General features: G+C 42.0%; 2 protein-coding genes across 3 annotated transcripts; one reads left to right on the top strand and one right to left on the bottom strand.

Moving 5' to 3' along the window:
• Window positions 1-691: 691 nt before the first annotated feature.
• LOC125378296 (acid sphingomyelinase-like phosphodiesterase 3b) lies at window positions 692-3007 on the top strand. The gene is made up of 3 exons (XM_048393762.1): window positions 692-831; window positions 1779-2023; window positions 2919-3007. The coding sequence occupies exons 1-3, from the start codon at window positions 692-694 to the stop codon at window positions 3005-3007; spliced, it is 474 nt and encodes a 157-aa protein (XP_048249719.1).
• A 216-nt stretch (window positions 3008-3223) lies between these two features.
• Window positions 3224-12160, bottom strand: LOC124150921. 2 transcript variants are annotated; one of them, XM_046523115.2, is made up of 4 exons: window positions 11938-12160; window positions 7516-7691; window positions 6395-6472; window positions 3224-5138 (listed from the first exon to the last, which is right to left on the bottom strand). In XM_046523115.2, exons 1-4 carry the CDS (start codon window positions 11969-11971, stop codon window positions 4860-4862), a joined length of 567 nt encoding a protein of 188 aa, XP_046379071.2. In that variant the 5' UTR covers window positions 11972-12160; the 3' UTR covers window positions 3224-4859. The 2 variants fall into 2 exon arrangements, with proteins under 2 accessions (XP_046379071.2, XP_046379072.1); XM_046523116.2 differs by lacking the exon at window positions 11938-12160 and adding an exon at window positions 10446-10680.
• Window positions 12161-13330: the final 1170 nt, after the last annotated feature.

Genomic DNA, 13330 nt, shown 5'->3' with positions numbered 1-13330 from the left:
TAAGCTGACACGCCTCGATATAACTGAAATAATGTGAAAAGCGGCGTTAAACCAATCTCACTCACTCATGCAAGTCAAATGATCCCTACTCTGAACCTTGTGCAAACCTTCCTTTTGCCTGACATTCAGAGCTGAAGCACATGTTGAGGGAGAAGTATTGCCGTTTGCGCAATATAATCTGAGAGCTCAATTGTCAGAACTCCCTGTCGTGTCCCTACTACTGGAGCCAGGCTGTTGCTTCATCTGACGTATGCATTATGCGTAAATAAATCCATGTTTTGTTTGTTTGTTGTTTAACGCCGCACTCAGCAATATTCCAGCTATATGACAGCGGTTTGTAAATAATCGAGTCTGGGTCAGATAATCCAGTGTTTGACACCATGAGCATCGATCTAGGCAACTGGGATACAATGACATGCATCAACCAAATCAGCGAGACTGACCACCCGATCCGCTTAGTTGCCTCTTACGACAAGCATCGTCGCCTCTTACTGCAAGCATGGGTTGCTGAAGCTCTATTCTACCCCGGATCTTCACGGGTCCATGAAGTATTGACGATGCATTATATGTACTTGAAGAGAAGTAAACGTCACTACTGATACATGCAGTTATTTAAAATCAACTTTTCTCTCTCAAAGGTTACTTCTGGCACATCACGGACCACCATTACGACACAACCTACTGGTCTGAAATGCGGTCCTGTAATGACGAAGTTCCGGTGCGGGGCATCTATGGCGACTACTGGTGTGACTCCCCCTGGCGGCTCGTCAACGACAGCATCAACGCCATGGCCGACATCAACCGAAACGTCGACTTCAGCCTGTGGACTGGGTAAAGCTACAAAGTTCCAAATAAAAAACATTCTTTCAATATATCAATGTGTGTTTCGAGTGTATATTTCTATCGTATTTGTCGATAGTGGTTGACAACAGTATATAAATGGAGTTGAACATGGGTTTTACTTGGGCCATAGCGCCTCGTGACCGTTTACTGTTGGGGGAACTCCAAGGTATTTCAGAATGTTCATATCTAACTGCACATGGTGCTTCTGAACGAAGGATCATTGTTGAGAAAAAATATACAATGTATCGTTTTGTGTTTTTTAATCCAACCATTTTTAGTCACTGAGTGATGAAATAAAGTATAAAAATGTTTGGAATTCGTTATCAAGATATAATAAAAGGAAATATAATGGTCATATGAAAGACATATTTAGACGTTTTGTATATTGAAAATTTCAGTCATTTTACAAATTGACATATTTTTACACAGTGACTGTACACCATCTACCTGTATTTCCACTGTGTGTTATTTGATAAATGTGTTATGACGTACATACACCATCTACCTGTATTTCCACTGTGTGTTATTTGATAAATGTGTTATGACGTACATACACCATCTACCTGTATTTCCACTGAGGGTTATTTGATAAATGTGTTATGACGTACATACACCATCTACCTGTATTTCCGGTGTGTGTTATTTGATAAATGTGTTATGACGTACATACACCGTCTACCTGTATTTCCACTGAGGGTTATTTGATAAATGTGTAATGACGTACATACACCATCTACCTGTATTTCCACTGAGGGTTATTTGATAAATGTGTTATGACGTACATACACCATCTACCTGTATTTCCGGTGTGTGTTATTTGATAAATGTGTTATGACGTACATACACCATCTACCTGTATTTCCACTGTGTGTTATTTGATAAATGTGTTATGACGTACATACACCGTCTACCTGTATTTCCACTGTGGGTTACAGCGACAACGTGGCTCACATCGAGGATCAATACACCAATGAGACGTACGTCGTGCAAATCCTCAGAAGTATCACTGACGCCCTGAAGGCGGCGTTCCCGGGGGTCAAGGTGTACGCCACAATGGGGAACCACGACTGGTACCCCTCCGACCAATTCCCCGTCGACTCGCAATCCCTGTACAACGCCACTGCCGACCTCTGGGAAGACTGGATTGGTGATGCAGAACAGATGGCGAACTTCCGTAAAGGTAGACAACCCCATTTCCAAGTTAGAGTGAGTGAGTATGGCTTTACGCTGCTTTTAGCAATATTCCAGCAATATCACGACGGGGGACACCAGAAATGGGCTTCACACAATGTACCTATGTCGGGAATCGAACCCGGGTCTTCGGCATGACGAGCGAACGCTTCAACCACTAGGCTACCCGACCTCCCCTCCAAGTTAGAAAGAAAATATGATCAGAATACCTCTTTGGATGTTTATGGTTCGCCCTTGACAGTCGTTAAACTCCAACTTGAATCAGTGTGATGTCATCGGAAGAAATCTTTTTCAGGAGTATGTTTACGGGTGGTGGTGTTTCTGTGTGGTTCTCCTAACACATCTGAGGAAACGCGGGTCTCCCGTGGTCCAATTGCTGTGTGGAGATTGTTGCATTGGTCGTGGTCCATGATATTGATTCTTGACTTTTAGCACCATACCTGATCTCGATTGCTTCAGCAAAGTGTTTGTTTGTTGTTTAACGCCGCACTCAGGAATATTCCAGCTATATGACGGTGGTCTGTAAATCATCGAGTCTGGACCAGACAATCCAGTGATTGAGATCATGAGCATCGATCCACGCAGTTGGGATACGTTTACATGCATCAACCAAGTCAGCGAGTCCGACCACCCGATCCCGTTAGTCGCCTTTTACGACAGGCATAGTCGCCTTTTATACAAGCATGGGTTGCTGAAGACCTATTCTATCCCGGATCTTAGTGATTGAGTGAGTGAGTGAGTGAGTGAGCTGGATTGTACGCAGTTTTTTGCAACACTCTAGCAATATATTAAGCTGAAAGGTGAACCTTCGTTTAATGCAGGGTTAAACCAAACAATATTATGTTACGTAATTCTTGTCTATATTCATTGCGTCAAATGTACAGACGCCTACCACACAGTGAAGGCACCTCAAGGATTAAGGATCATAGGACTGAAAACAAATATCTACTGCAACCATGATAAACCGACATGACCGACCCTGCTGGTCAGTTAGTCTGGCTGGAGGGAGTCCTCCAAAACGCCAAGACCGCTAGCATTTCCGTCAGTACTTTAGTCGGGACGAGGACAAGCAGCCTCCCCCCCCTCCCCCGAACGCGACGTAAAGCACTATTTAACCTCACATCACCGACACTTTCAGTTAACAAATATCTTTCGCATGACGTGAAAAGATAACAAACGGTATCCTGCATGTATGATAATAATATGTTTATTTAATAAACACACGATGTAAATACGTGAACAAGAAGTAATATACAAAACATCTCATTTGTTACAAAATTAATAGTAATTCAGACAATGGAGGTATACTGCGGTTACCAAACAAAAGGCATTATGAATGTCATGTAAATTCTCGGGTATTTGGTCATGAGCAAGGGAGAAATCTTTTATTTCTTATCGAGAACCAAAGTAACGCAGAAGGTCAACTTTTAATTTTTCTTAAATGGAACACTGCAATTCACTCACTCACTCGCTCACCCTCACTCACTCACTCGCTCACTCACTCACTCACTCACTCACTCCCTCACTCAACCTGGTTTAACCGAATCAGTGGGATATGTTCGTGAAAGGATGCTAGAAACACTGAATATATACACGATGCGAGAAATGAAACATGTGAAAGAAGTAAAACAGCCCAATGCGCAGGTTTTAAACATCTTTGGGTTTTATTTGTTTTCAAAGACTGCCATAGAATGATGTTATTAAGTCACACAGATGTGTTACAGTGTACAAATATGGTAATGCACACAAAACTAGTGAATATGGTTTCACAACAATGACTCACTGAAACATTTGTTATTGTTTTCAAGAAACATTGGGTATAAAGCTGACACAATCATAATGGTATACATGATACCGTTGACATTGATGTATCTATAGTGGTAGAGTTACTAATATTTTTCATAATTAATATTTTCAAAGTAATTCCTACAATGTTGTGATATTATTTTGAAATGAAGTAGATCTGCACATGGCAGACATGCAGGTATTGATAAAATTGAAACCGACAACGTTTATTATTCTTAACCATAAACCATACTTCTCCATGAGAGTTACCTCCCGAATGGTATGAAACGTCAATTACTCACACTGTACAAAAGTGCTAATATCTCGCTACACGGAAACTGGGTCAACGTTTCCCTAATATGAGCCCATAGGCCTATTCCCGGCTATCTCGAGAGGGAGACCTCGCTAGACAGAAATGGATCAACGTTTCACGCCCAACTGCGGGTCTGTCTCCGTCCTTCTCCACAGGCAGACATTTCAACGCAGCGAAATGCTGTATGAGGATAGAGGCCGGAAAGAGTTAGATTGGTACCCTGCACTTCGCCTCGCAGCGGCTGCAGGCGAGGAGCGCAAGCGCTCTATGGCAGGTAAACCAGTCTAGGACAGGACGTGGCTCCCTGTTGTGATTGTTGCCGAATAACATAAACATGTTTTGCGTAATAATTTACAGTTAGGAACGTTTTAAGAAATATTTTCAGTATCTTTCCAACGATTTTTCACCCCCATGATCCATGCCCCCATGCAATTTTCTCAAGCCCATAACAAATAAGGCATTGAACTGTCTCAGAAGCTAGTTTAAAGTCGTCCGGCATCCAAGATCTGAAATGGGCGTGTCCTGCCTGTGATGGACCCATTGGTCATCAAGAAATATGTTATTATCCAGCTACGTGAATTTCAAACTAAGGGTTTCGTTGTTGTATTATAATGCTATCCTGGTGTCATCATAGTATTATCCTGGTATCATCATGGTATTATCCTGGTATCATCATGGTATTTTCCTGGTGTCATCATGGTATTTTCCTGGTATTGGTGTGGCAAGTCTAGGCATTTACCATCTCCACGTCGCAGCCTTTTTTCAAGCCCCAGAGGGCATTCAATACCTTAGCGGCATAGACCTGATACACAAGGTTCAACACCGCGCTGGTCAGCGCGACGATGCTGTTGAATACGGAGAGGAGGCTGTTGGCAGAGCGATGTTGACCACCGCACGTCTGGCCGCCATCACCGGAGAAGCAGACGGCCATTGACCAGATAGAGAAGCTCAGATGCAGAAACCCAAGATTCAACGCCGTGCTCATACACGCCCGGACAGCCACAACCTAAACAACAAATAAATATAGTTATCACTGCCCGTGAAGAGATCACTCGTCTAATAAACATACAGCAAAGCGCGTGCTTATGCACTGCGGGAACAAGTTTCACGAACAAATATTGACAAAGTAAGGATACGATGTATGGATTGTTTGATAACGATGTTAGAACCTGCACCGAAACGTCGCTCCTAATTGAAATAAAGAAGTTGTTCATCCATATACTTTATCATTACTTCGTACTTCAACTTGGGGCGGTCGGGTAGCCCAGTTGTTAAAGCGTTCGCTCTTCACGCCGAAGACCCGGGTTCGATTCCCGACATGGGTACAATGTGTGAAGCCCATTTCTGGTGTCCCCCGCCGTGATATTGCTGGAATATTGCTAAAAGCGGCGTAAAACCATACTCGCTCACTCACTCACTCACTCGTACTTCAACTTCTAAATGCCTCTCAAACTAAATATTAACAGATCTCTACTTCACTACGCTTATTCAACGACATTGCGTGCAGAGATGACAGAGGATATTTTTAATGTGTCTCGAGGAGCCACGAGTGAAAATTTCTGGTGCCCCCGTCACGAGATGATAGATACATGATATTTCACGAGACACGTGGAATATCCTATATATTATGTACATTTTGTGTAGTTTTATGTTATGTTATGTTTTATTTTAGAATTACGTTTTTGTTACAAATGTAAAACCTAGTAACGTAAATCCTCCCTTTTCTACACGCAGGGAAGTTTCCCGACCCGTTTTAATTGTGACTTAAAATTAGTTCCGAGTTTGCAAAATCTTAAAAATATAACCAAAAGTCATATTTGAAAAATATTTGAGGTCACAAAAAATTCCGCTTTGCGAAAATAACAGTCTCGATTGACGAGTTAAATGAGAAATTTACAGCTTATAAGGAAACATTTTCAAGAGAATAACAAACGGCAGGAAGCGATTTTAACTCCATAAATGACCATCTGTCATCATTTTGCCTTGCCAATGTGGAACTATCGTAAAAAGGAATTCAACAGTTTGTGTATGGGCCATTCTTACGATTTGGTTCCGCCTAAGCGCAAACGAACATTGCTAAAAGAATTGACAACGCGTTGCGTAATGATACGTATATTCCCCAATATATATATATATATGCTCATGATGCCAATCACTGGATTGTCTGGTCCAGACTCGATTATTTACAGACCACCGTCGTATAGCTGGAATATACAAACAAACATGTGTACTATCAAATGAGGACAATTCTTCAAGACTTACCAGACACCTTATCTTGGATGGTATCTCTGCCTTTGCCTCCTTCAGCATCAGCAGCCCAAACACTCCGAACAAGAATATCTGTAAAAAATAACAGATAAGGTGGAACATCATTAATGGGAGAACATACGAGTGAGTGAGTGAGTTGAGTTTTAACAGTATTCCAGTTAAATCGCGGCATGTCAGCTTAATGTGGGAGGAAAGCCCGAAGTGATGCAGGTCTCAGACGTTTACCACTTCGGTGAAACCCACGAGCACGGGTATGGTGCTGATAAACCGATAAACATAATCGGGGCGAACCGGGATTGAGAGAGAACATCCGAAAATCACAAAGAATGATAGAATATACTAACGAAAAAAGAACTTGTGAAGATTTGTTGAATTCTTGTATAGGTATGGTGCTGACAAACCACATTGAATTGACACACTTTAGTGAGTGAGTTGGGTTTAACGCCGCTAAAGATGTATTTCAGTCACATAACTGCATGTCAGCTTAACGAGAGAGGAAAGCCCTGAGTGACGCACTTCTTACATGCTTGGAGGGCACGGGTGGCCCAGTCGTCTAAGGCGCCGCGATTCGCTGTGCAGAGTTGCGTCCCTTGGGCACGCCAGAAACCTGTGATTGTGGGTTCGAATCCCCGTTCGCCCCGATTATGTTTCTAGGTTTGGCAGCACCATAACTGTGCTCGTGGGTTTCACAGAAGTGGTTAACGTCTGAGACCTGCATCACTTCGGGCTTTCCTCCCACATTAAGCTGACACGCCGCGATATAACTGGAATACTGTTAAAAGCGGCGTTAAACCCAACTCACTCACTCACTCTTACATGTTTACATGGTAACACTTTGGTGAAACCAATCGGTACGAGTATGGTGTTGACGAACGAAGGAACGTGAAGACGGGCTCATTAAATCAAACATTAATGTTCAACATTAAATACATAAATACATAATCAACAATGCATAATAGTCGTGACCATACATGAAGTGCCAATGAATCCAAATATTTTCTTTTTTTAATAATAGTTTTAATTATTATTAAAAAAAAGAAAACATTTGGATTGTCCATCAAAGGCTTACACGCGTTAAGCATTGGCAAAAGCAATTGAAGATTGAAGATTCGTACCAAAAATCCTGTGTATATTCCGGTACCGGAGGAGAACGGACTTTGTGGATTGGCAATGACGAAGACGACAGTGGGAATACCCAGAGACATGCTCACAATGCCGATGACGACGTTGATCACTGACAATGTATGTAGTGTAGGTAGTCGACCCTTGACCTCTTCAAGAGGTACGCAAGCTGTGAAAAAAAAAATTGGTTCAGAAAAAAGTATTTACATTTTTGTTGCTCAAAATATTGTCTGGGTGATGCTTTTGCCTCAGAATGTTTTAATACCTTTCATCGCAGCAAACAGGTCAGAACTGTTTTCTATAGTGATAATTAGACCTAGTTTAAAAAAAGACTGACAAGCGGTGTTGTCAGAGAGGTTCGTTATCTCGGCTCAGCGGGGGGGGGGGGGGGGGGGGATTTCAACCCAATAAATCATGGATTTCTATATAACTTATATCAATTTGAGACTGTAATTTGACAGGCATATATTCGTGTACAAGAACTTGTATTTCTCTATCTACAACGTACATTCTATGTATGTGATATAAATTTATTTGAGATGTGTGACCAGTGTTAATTCCCTATTAAGGGCAAGCCCTATTAAGAACTCGCAGCTGTTATTTGCCAACCGCTATCTTGCGTCAATCCCTATCAAGAACTAATCCCTGCTAAGGGCCAACCTCTATTTAGGGCCAGCCTCGATTAAAGGGACAATATCTATATAATGGGCTAAACGCTATTAAGGGCCAACCGCTTTTAAGGAAATGACCTTGGGCAGTGCGTTGAAATAGGAGCTGGTCTCTAATAAAACGCGAGTCAGCTACAGCTAATAATTTCTCCCCCGTAGATTTGAATGTCATACAGTTTTCTAAACTGAGCCGTCCCTTTTTTCCGCACAGATACGAAACGAGTGAGTGGGTATGGTTTTACGCCGCTTTTAACAATATTCCAGCAATATCACGGCGGGGGACACCAGAACCTTCACACATTGTACCCATATCGGAATCGAACCCGTGTCCTCGGCGTGACGAGCTTACGCTTTAACCTCTAGGCTACCCGACCGCCCCTGAGACACGAAACGAAAAAAGGCCGGACCTTTCGTAAGTATCAGGTCTCACCGTAAACTGAAATTAATAAGGGCTGGGCTCTTAATTGAAGAAATATGGTATATGTAACTTGATTGTGATTCATAAACACATACTTAGGAAATAGTCGGAATATTATAATTGACTCGCGGATTTCGTAACACGGATTTCGAAAGACGCTGACCCATTTTCACATGTTATGCTTTCCCAACCCTGACTGAAATCAAGGCCCCGATCCCAGCGTTCTATCACAGACTCCATCTCATAGATCACAATGCTCGGAGTATTACATTTCAAGCTGGAGTGACCTGGCTGCTACGCTTGGAAGATTCTATACAGTGAGAAAATGACCGCCATTGTTGACAGAATGATCCCGCAACGCGCTGCACCCTGAACAAGCAACAAGATGTTTACGTGTCGCTCGCCTTGTTTGAATGTTGCGAAATCACGGATTAATAAGAGATTCACTTCCTTACATTACAGCATGTCTGTTTGTTTGTTATCAAGATATAGCTAAATGCATATGACATGGAAAATTGTAAAACTCAACTATTCTCAGCATGTCACAATAGATGTCACAATAGATGTCACAATAGATGTCACAATAGATGTCACATAATAGATGACACAATAGATGTCACAATGGATGTCACAATGGATGTCACAATAGATGTCACAATAGATGACACAATAGATGCCAATAGATGTCACAATGGATGTCACAATGGATGTCACAATAGATGACACAATAGATGTCACAATGGATGTCACAATAGATGTCACAATAGATGACACAATAGATGACACAATAGATAGATGACACAATAGATGTCACAATAGATGACACAATAGATGTCACAATAGATGACACAATAGATGTCACAAAAGATGACACAATAGATGTCACAATAGATGACACAATAGATGACACAATAGATGACACAATGGATGTCACAATAGATGTCACAATAGATGTCACAATGGATGTCACAATAGATGACACAATAGATGTCACAATAGATGTCACAACAGATGACACAATAGATGTCACAATAGATGTCACAATAGATGACACAATAGATGTCACAACAGATGACACAATAGATGACACAATAGATGTCACAATAGATAGATGACACAACAGATGACACAATAGATGTCACAATAGATGTCACAATAGATGACACAATAGATGTCACAACAGATGACACAATAGATGACACAATAGATGTCACAATAGATGTCCTCGAAGAGCTCACACAGAATTGCGAACTGAACTTGCTAATACAGTACAGCTGTGTGACCTACACGGATACATATCATATCAATATAATATACATTAGCTCAGTTAAGTGAGTAATACGTTTATGCCGTTACGTTATAGGGATACAAACGTACTGTCGCGAGAACTAAGACATATACCATGTCTCCACCGAAACAGTGACCAACCATGGGACGAAAGTATTTACCCGTGATCTAAGAAAACATTTGAAACATCCCCACGTTAATTACCTAATAACCTGTAGATCTACATGTGTCTACATTGTGAGATGAATTTTAGCCAGTTATAATAACCCCCCTCAGTGTATCACAACATCAATAAACGCATGGTGTTTACAACACACAGTATCGATCGATCAGCTGTGTTGCAAAGACGTTGCCATGCAACAACAAAAGCCTCTATTCCTGGTACGCCTGCACTCGCCCTAGGAGTGCAAAGGCTGCGGTAAAAGTCGGGTTTGGTCGGACCAAGGTTATTATTGGCTAATTATTCAGTTATAGACACGTTATCAACTGTTACAAAAACACAGTCAGATATATAACCTGAATATAACGATATATTTACACATCTACGTACATGAAGGCGAACATCGGCAGCATCCCATGGTGGGAAGAAATCAGTTAAACTGGTGAGTAGCTCACAGTACGACCGGGTGCTCGTTGACTCGCAACAACAACAGGGTGCCCGCGGCGGGCAGTGTGGAACCCCTGCCTGTGTTTGTCCGACCGGCCGAGTAATTGTGCAGGGGGGGTGACTAACCCATGGCAAATTGACCGGGCAATCTGAGGGCTTGTGATTTGTGAACCACTGCTTGATAAGCACCGGAGATCATATAATAGATGATATGGTCTCTGTAAGGACTAGTCATGGGTTCACGGCTGACTTTTAAGAAAACGAGGCTATGTCCAGCTTGATCGAGAGACAAATCAATTCGGGTGACAAGACATTGATTGAATATACGAATACTGAATGACACCTTAAATGTTTTGAGGATTTGTAATTATGTTTTTATTTAATTTGTATGTACCACTTCCTGGCAGTCCTTGAGGAAATGAACAATAAAATATTTTGGAAATCTGTCTTATAAACTTCTTTTACCTGATATTTTGTCCTGTATACTATTCCATAGGTAGCAAAATACAGGAGACACCGGTTGTTGGGATTTTCACGCCTGACTGGCTTTTTAACAAAAACGATTGGGTGAGTGGGAAGACCCGCTTATCTCCCTTGTTGTTCGGGGCCTGTTATTTAGTACTCAATCTACCCACAGATCAGTAGGACCCGTAAAGATCCGTGGTAGAATATGCCTTCAGCATCCTATGCTTTCCGTAAGATTCTGACTATGCCGTAAGCAAGTGTTTATGAATCGTTATGAAACAGCGATTATACAAGGTGTTCGTGCATCTTGCCCCATCGGTGGCACAAATGTTCTCTTCACAAGAGGTGAATGGAATGCCTAGGCCTGTTTGTATACCCAGCGTCAACACTGACGGGTCACCTTGGTATGTAGGTATACATGAGTTAATGTTTTTGAGTGGTTGAGCTCTTGACCCACTTGATTTGGAATGGTGTAAAGGGTAAAGCTTTAGCATGAGTAGAAATAGCCAACTATGTTTGAGGATGAATGCTTGTCTCGTTCCATGCATTGTAAACGGGGGTACGCCAGGGAGAACGTTTATCCCCACTCTTGTTTCCTGTACTGACCCAAATTCACAACCAATTCGAGAAACGTGGTCTGGCCTCAAATATATTGTTGATGCAGATAGTTCCATACATATACTGTAGTGAGGACACCAGCTGTGACCCACAGGTAATATACCTGTTGGCGCGGAGGCTCTGGTGTCCAATTAGCGCCATCCAGAAACGTATATGCCGTCATATATACTGCAAACCTTCAGTCCTGATACAAGCGGTTTTCTTCTGCTATTTCGGTGACCAACACCAATATCTATAGGTCCGCCCGTGTGCACCACGCATACGTTTCTGTGCAAACTCCTACCCCCCCCCCCCCCCCCCCCCCCCCCCCCCCCCTTTAAAAAAAGCTGTATCCGCCCATGCATCTACTTACATGAAGGCGTACATGTGCATGCTCCCATCGTCATAAGAAATCTAAACAGTCGTGCTTCCTCAGTAGATAACAATACGACCGGGGCCTCGTAGACTCGAGTCAATAATGAAGGTGTTCACGACAGGCAGTATATATACTGATCACCGCTCCGCGATGCGGGGTTTGGCTGTTGGTCGCTATCAATGAGTCGATTACGTAAGATAACTCAGGTGCGCCTCTTCACCCAGCCGTGCAAAACAGGCTCTTTAAATTTCGCAAGGCAGTTCCGACGTGCGTCACGAAGCCACGCCTACCTTGGATACTGTTGCTGCGTTAAGCAAGCTTTGGGGTGATGAGAAATGGCGGAAAGCCGAAATGTTGAATCGGTCCGATCGCTTTACCTCGTAACATTTCTCGAACAGAAAGCACCATTAGGGTAGATCGGGCATATTCCGATCCCCGGGGCAATTCCGACCAAGTTAGATGTTATTGACATATTTGAAGAGCCAATGTCATGTGGAGTCTGTTTTGAGAAAAGTGATGAAAACACATAATATTATATATGTTAATGAACTCTTTTTTTTCTTTTCTTTTTATCGATAAATTCCTAGACATCAGATCATTACAGCAGAGATATAAATGTTGTTATAAAAAAAACATTCAAAAAGGAAATAAACTTACAGTTTTAATTTGTGTAAGGGTGGAAAGGGCCAATGTCTGTATTTTGGCCCTTTTTTTACCCTCAGGCATTTGCATGGGATTTAACATGTGAGATTGAGTAACTACTACTGAAAGTACAAACACATACTATTGAAGTACATTAAAATGATTTTAAATAATGCCAACTTTGTTGAAATAGTTGAAAGATAATAATAAGGTTTCCAAACTTTCAAAACCTCTCTCAGACAACCAGTCTTAACCACACACGGAAATGAGAGCTAAAAGGGCCAAAATCTGGCAAAGTGACTTTGGCCCTTTTGGAACTTGACTTTGGCCCTTTTATATAATTTTAAGTAGCTATATTTCAAAAACGCATAAATGAAAACATACAACATTTTTTCTACGGGTAGACAAGAACTCATAGATGTTATTTATGCAATGATAAGCAAAAAGGGCCAAAGTGCATTTTGGCCCCTTTTAGCTCTAAGCCCTTCATTTGCTTATTCCTTTTAAAGGAAAGAACGGAGTCGGAATTTCACAAGACTATATTATCTTCAGTCGCCGTGATTAGGCTGGGCGTTCTGGCACGCCCGGGGCGGTGGGGTAACCAAGTGGTTAAAGCGTTCGCTCGTCACGCCGAAGACCCGGGTTCGATTCCCGACATGGGTACAATGTGTGTAGCCCATTTCTGGTGACCCCCGCCGTGATATTGTTGGAATATTGCTAAAAGCGGCGGAAAACCATATTCACTCAC

Source organism: Haliotis rufescens, unplaced genomic scaffold (assembly GCF_023055435.1).
Source record: "Haliotis rufescens isolate VD_foot unplaced genomic scaffold, xgHalRufe1.0.p SCAF_12, whole genome shotgun sequence".
Taxonomy (NCBI): Eukaryota; Metazoa; Mollusca; class Gastropoda; order Lepetellida; family Haliotidae; genus Haliotis; species Haliotis rufescens.
Note: the sequence above shows the minus strand (reverse complement) of the source record. Positions and strands in the feature narration are given on the sequence as shown.

Excerpts from the sequence above, each read along its gene's own strand:
- LOC125378296 (XM_048393762.1), top strand. The coding sequence starts at position 692 with ATGCGGTCCTGTAATGACGAAGTTCCGGTGCGGGGCATCTATGGCGAC. Across the intron at positions 832-1,778 it reads GACTTCAGCCTGTGGACTGG|CGACAACGTGGCTCACATCG; the intron begins GTAAAGCTACAA and ends TGTGGGTTACAG. Across the intron at positions 2,024-2,918 it reads GATGGCGAACTTCCGTAAAG|ACGCCTACCACACAGTGAAG; the intron begins GTAGACAACCCC and ends TCAAATGTACAG.
- LOC124150921 (XM_046523115.2), bottom strand. The coding sequence starts at position 11,971 with ATGACGATGGGAGCATGCACATGTACGCCTTCAT. Across the intron at positions 7,692-11,937 it reads ATGCACATGTACGCCTTCAT|CTTGCGTACCTCTTGAAGAG; the intron begins GTAAGTAGATGC and ends TTTTTTTCACAG. Across the intron at positions 5,139-6,394 it reads CATCCAAGATAAGGTGTCTG|GTTGTGGCTGTCCGGGCGTG; the intron begins GTAAGTCTTGAA and ends TTTGTTGTTTAG.